The 6000-nt window shown below is 42.0% G+C and overlaps 1 protein-coding gene across 1 annotated transcript in view; it reads left to right on the top strand.

Moving 5' to 3' along the window:
* The window catches only part of ALG9 (ALG9 alpha-1,2-mannosyltransferase), a 114786-nt gene extending 111465 nt beyond the window's left edge, over window positions 1-3321 (top strand). The window contains exon 16 of the mRNA XM_070384232.1: window positions 27-3321. Within this exon, the coding sequence (XP_070240333.1) occupies window positions 27-64 (38 nt within the window). The 3' untranslated portion in view covers window positions 65-3321. The remainder of the gene's footprint in view (window positions 1-26) is intronic.
* Window positions 3322-6000: the final 2679 nt, after the last annotated feature.

The raw sequence follows: 6000 nt of genomic DNA on the forward strand, positions 1-6000 counted from the left end.
TTCTCTTCTGTTCGATTATTTACTAGACCGGAGAAGAGCAGAACCAACTTCCAGGAAGAGCTGAAAATCCTGGGATGGGATGGCAGTGTTGAGCTGTTCTCCACACTCTGGCCTGGTGTCCGAGGACTGGCCTCCCTGGGGCTGGGTGGGCTTCTCCACCCAAGCTCCCTGGGAGCTCCTAGCAGACCTTCTCATTCAAATCCTAGTGCTGAAAATGAGCACAGCCTAGTTGCCAACCTACATGTCCTTTCACCTCCAGCAAGACTAAGCTTTTCTAAAGCACTTCACAGGACTAGAACCTTGTCCTGGAGATATCTCAGGAAAAAGGCAACCATTTGAGGAACCGTGGCTTAATTTCTTTATATAGGATGCCTCTTATTTTCATTTAAATCTGTTACAACAAGCTGTAACTATGAGATTTTGGTGTTTGTTTTTGTTTGTTTTTGTTTTTTTCAGTTTTAGCATGCTTTCTTGAATTCAAGACTTCCCTCTGTCAAGGTATCAACAGACCAGACTATAACTGTATAGGACATAGGTGGAGAAGATTAATTCTATCAGTTGGTGGGTTTGAATGACATCACGTTTTAAAGTAATTTATTCTGAGACCATTTCTGAGGAAATTAAGACTCTCCCTTTTTTAAACAGCCCTAGTGAAAAAGACCAGTGTATATTTATGGCATCTATTTTTGAGTCTCTCTATTGCAAAGCACATCCTGCATGGGAAACCTCTAGTCAAATAGGCAATGATAAGGACTTAAATAGAACATAAGTATATATTTCACTTTGCCTTCACACACAGTATTTCATAGTTTACAAAGCACTTTCACATTATCTTATTCAATCCGCACAGTCGTGACGTGAGGGAGACAAGGCAAGTGGTTTTATCCCCATTTTACAGATGAAGAAAGTAAGACTAGAGGGCAGGGAGCAGAGGAAGGTGAGGTGACTTGCCCGAGGCCACACAGCCAATAATAGCGTTCGCACCACAATCTGGGTTGCCTAACTTCTCATCTAGCGCTCGTCCATACTCTTCACTTGACCATGAAAACATTACTTGAAGGAATGATGAGGCTGGCCAGAGACCTGATTGATAACATCACTTTCTATTTTTAAGGAAGAATTTTATCTGGGTTTCTCAGTTCTATGGAGCCTCCGGTCTGCCTGTGGGTCTGACCATCACAGCAGCACTCCAGCACGCAGCTTGGCCTGCGGCAGGAGAGCAATGCTCATGTTTGGAAGTCCAGCTTCTGTGCAGCCACACAGGATCCAATATCAGTTCCATTTCCATTCCTATAGTCAGGCTGGGGTCGCATTATAGTGCCTTATTTCCTTAAAGGTAATTATGTTTAGTATCTGCAGATAAGATGCATTAATTTTTCAGAGTTTGCATCTTTGCTTTTTCGAAGAGAAGAGATTTTCAATAGGAACTGATCAGAGAGGAGAAAAGAAGTGACAAGAAAAGAAACAGCTAGTTAGGTTTAAAGAGTCTCCTCACTGGGGTCCACGCTGACAGAATATCTGGGGTGGGCTGGATCTTGTAGACGAGCTCCCTCCTTGGAGAGGGAACAGAAACTTGGGTCCCACTGACTGCTTTAAGGACTTCTGGCATTTAATTTTCAATACTTGGTTCCTGTTTCCCAAGGTAAATATTGGCACGTATAGTCTGACTACAGGATAGAGAATTTTTAGTGAAATGTCTTGCCATACTTGCAGTAATGGTAAACTGTCCTTCACAGTGGCTAGAGCTCTTTTTCTGCAAAAGTAAATGAGAAAGTGCAGTAATGGAGGTCAACGATGAGCAGCGTTTTTCTAATCAGAGTAGTACAGTGCTGATCTGTTACATCATCTTGCAGGTTTGAAAAAAAAAAAGCCTGCTGAGCAACAACTTACTGTAACGTAGCACAAAAAATGTCATGATTGATGTTCTTTGGGAATGTCAGTTGCTATCTCTTTAAAACTTGATTTGGTTTTCTCTGTCCTACAAATATCTTTAGTAAGAGCACAAGAAATTACAGAACACTGTGCCAAATTCTATGGGTAAGTTACATAAAAATGAGGGGTGTTTGTTGTGAAGGTATTTTTCACATGACATATAATCACATTAAAACATCTCCACCTCAGCAATACAGGGAGGTTAGCTTTGCCTGGGAAAGTGTCTCAAAACACTGGAGCAAGTAGCATTTCTCCTCCAGAGATTCAGTGGTCAGCATGAAGATAAAGTATCTGAAGTCCTTTTTTCTCCATTGTTTGTTGACTATCAAGGAATAATGGGCTACAGATTATTGGTGGGAATCTTTGATTTTGGAGGTGAGTGAGAAAGTAGGTGGTATTGGTTTAGTCGCTAAGTTGTGTCCTACCCTTGTGACCCCATGGACTGTAGCCTGCCAGGCTCCTCTGTCCATGCCTCCAGGCAAGAATAGGAAGTAGATATATTGGCAATTCCAGGGCTCCCTGATCTCCAGATCTTATGATGCTGAGTTCCATTACTGAACCAACTTGTGTAGTAGCATCTGTTATCAAAGTGGACCTGCCAACTGGTGGGTGTCATCTAATAAGAAACATTTTAATCTCTTGAGATAATAATAGAAAAGTGAAGACTGCACCCTTTATTACTGAATTCAAGTTCAGAAACAGATCATCTGTTTTAAATCAAGGTGGTTCTTGATCCCAACCACTTATTTGGGTCATCTTTTTCTAGTTTGGATTTTGGGGAAAGAACACCCTATGTGATCCTACAGCCTTGGATCTGGATTGACCATTTGGGCAGAGCACAAATGGAAATCTTTTATTGTGTTTTGTATTTTGTGGGGTTTATTGAAATAATTCACTGTGATGGTGCCGTCTTCTGGCCAGTGTTGAGCAGCTCTGCTTTAAATTTGGTTAATTTCATTTTCTCTGAAGAGGGAAAAGAGGGGTCACTTAATCTTCACCTCCACCGGCAAATTAAACTCATGTGTTAATTTCTTAGGCTCCTACATTAAACGCCTTGGGTAAACAGATTAATGGATATGTGCTCAGCTTTCTTTTTTTTTTGCAGCAGAGAGCTCTGACTTCCATATGGCATTGTTGAATTTTCAGAGGCTCTCTGGTGTTTTGGTAAATATCAATGGATGTTGCCTTTGATTTTTCCGATATGTAATCTGTATAATCCTGTGATTCCTGCTGGAAGTGAAATCAGGAAGCACTGCAGTGTTGAAGCAAGAGTTATTGTTCAGGTCCTTTGTCTTCCTAATGCTTGTACTTCATTTCACATGTCAGTGTTTACATTACATACTTGTATTTTCTGTGAAAGAAAAAGTTAAATAAATCTTGGCAGTTTGATTTTCCTTTTCTTAAGGTGGTATTTTCTCTTTAGCTTTTGAATCTTTGGTGAAGATTGGAAACTGAAGGAGCTCAGCTCCTTCCATCCCCTCCGCTTTCCCCTGCAGTGTACAGACTTGCCCTCTGCAGACCAAACAACCTAGCGTGTTTATTCTGAAAACGGGGGAGAAGCCACTGGAAAACCCGGTGAGGATTCGTTTTAAAACCAGGCACAGTGGTAACTACCCAGTGTGTCAACATCGTGCCTGCAAGAGAGTTTCCGAGTCCCCGTTAACGGTTTTGAATTAAGAATCTCTGGACTTTGAAAATCTTCTGTTGTTTGTTGTTTAGGTGGCCAAGTGGTGTCCGACTCTTTGTGACCCCATGGACTGCAGGACTCCAGGCTCCTCTGTCCCTCACCATCTCCCAGAGTTTGCCCGAGTTCATGTCCATTGAATTAGTGATGTCTTCCAACCATCTCATCCTCTGTTACCCTCTTCTCCTTCTGCCTTCAGTCTTTCCCTGCATCAGAGTCTTTTCCAGTGAATCGGCTATTCACATCAGGTGGCTAAAGTATGAGAGTCTCCATAGTCATAGAAATGGGATCTAGTCATATCTAACATTTAGGTAATTTGCCACTTTGTCAGGCACAATACAGCTTTGTGTATGTGTGTGTGAATGAACTTCTAATATCACTCCTGTATCTCGCACCTTAGAGTCAATAACTTCTAGTAGCCACCTGGCTGTTCTGTGTGGTGCTTAGTTGCTCAGTCGTGTCCACCTTTGTGACCCTATGGACTGTATGCCCACCAGGCTCCTCTGTCCATGGAATTCTCCAAGCAAATGCACCAGAATGGGTTGCCATTTCCTCCTCCAGGGGATCTTCCCAACCTAGGGTTCCACCCACATCTCCTGCATTGCAGGCAGATTCTTTTACCACTGAGCCACCAGAGAAGCCCTTTTATACCAATACCACTGGTTAACTAGTTTTCTTTCTGCAGGACCCAAAATGTCCATGAAACTTGGTTTATTTTTCACAAGTTGTTTTCGAGAAGGATGTTTTATTAATATAATTCCAGGAGGGAGAGATGCACAGCCTTAATGAATTTCTTTTCCCTATCTAGAAGGTCATCCTTCTTGTTTAATTACTCGTAGGGCAGGCTTGAGTCTCCCTCTCTTTAATTGAAGCCTTTCTAGACTTCAGACTACTGTGATTACGCCCTTAACCCTCCTGAGTATCTAGTGGCTTTACTAATGACATAGAACCTTTTCCTGTAACCCCTGTAAACCTGTCTCTCAAGAACATTGTTGGCACTTGGGAGCAAAGACCATATCGCACTTCTGTCTATTCTCAGCGTTCAACACAGCTCCCTGAATATTTTGGTACTGAACCAAAATGGTACAAATTTGGGTACTGTGTTTATTGCCAATAAAGAAAAGTACAAAGAAACCTACAACTAATATACAGCTGTTGCTTTCAGTTTGGTCAATTTTTGACCATAGGAAATAGAGCAAGTCAAAAGCCCTGTAGTGCTCAAAGAGCAATTGATATGAATGAGGCTCTGCTGCTGCTAAGTCGATTCAGTCGTGTCCGACTCTGTGCGACTCCATAGACAGCAGCCCAACAGGCTCCACTGTCCCTGGGATTCTCTAGGCAAGAACACTGGAGTGGAGTGCCATTTCCTTCTCCAATGCATGAAAGTGAAAAGTGAAGGTGAAGTCGCTCAGTCGTGTCCGACCCTCAGCAACCCCATGGACTGCAGCCTACCAGGCTCCTCCATCCATGGGATTTTCCAGTCAAGAGTACTGGAGTGGGGTGCCATTGCCTTCTCCGGAATGAGGCTCAATGCTACGTATATTTTAGGAATTCTGAAGGACACATGCTTTCACACAAAGGCAGATTCCTCAGAGTCCCTTATTGGGTACCCTTAATGAATATTTTATTATGACTTGATTTTGGAGGGTCAGACAGCCCAGGAGAACTTCTGATGAATTTGGGGCAGAGAGCCCTCTCCTCCAGGTGTGAGGAAGCGTGGGGTTCCTACCAGCTACAAGCCCTGCTAGGAAAAGGAAGTCTAACTGCAAGATGACTTCGTGGTGACATATTCAAATTCAATAATATCAAGTGGTAAGTGGTTTTTTACAGCTGAAAGATATTTTGGCTCTCCTCAGCCCTGAGTTCAGCATAGACCTGGCATGGAAACAAATTATAACCAACAGATTTGATAAATGAAGTGAGGGCCATTCAGATAAGGGATATAAGAATGTGGAATTGTAGTGATAAGGGCAGACTGGGAACTTCCGTTGTGGCTCCTTAGAATAAACAGCTCACAATTAAATTAATTGGGTTAAATAGCAGTTTACTTGAATACGAGTATTTCTTTAAAATGTTTGAGGAAATCTTAAGATATCTTCATAAAATAATTTAAAATGGTAGGGTTTTTTTGTTTGTTTTTGCTTCTAGTTCCTAGGCTGCTTCTTCTGTCTTGACATGCCTAGAGATAAAAGTATAAAGCAGGTGATTCTTGATGGTTCTAACAGCCAAAAGATTGTGTGAGATAAAACTAACTTCTTCTGACAAGGATTTTTTGCAGATCTGCATTTCAGCCACTTCCTTCCTTAGGATGGTTCTCTTTGACCTTTGTTTGCCTGCAGAATCAGTATTTGGCAATTGGTACCACTGGCCTGCAATTTGCCATT

The sequence above is a fragment of the Bos mutus genome, chromosome 15 (genome assembly GCF_027580195.1).
Source record: "Bos mutus isolate GX-2022 chromosome 15, NWIPB_WYAK_1.1, whole genome shotgun sequence".
Lineage (NCBI taxonomy): Eukaryota > Metazoa > Chordata > Mammalia > Artiodactyla > Bovidae > Bos > Bos mutus.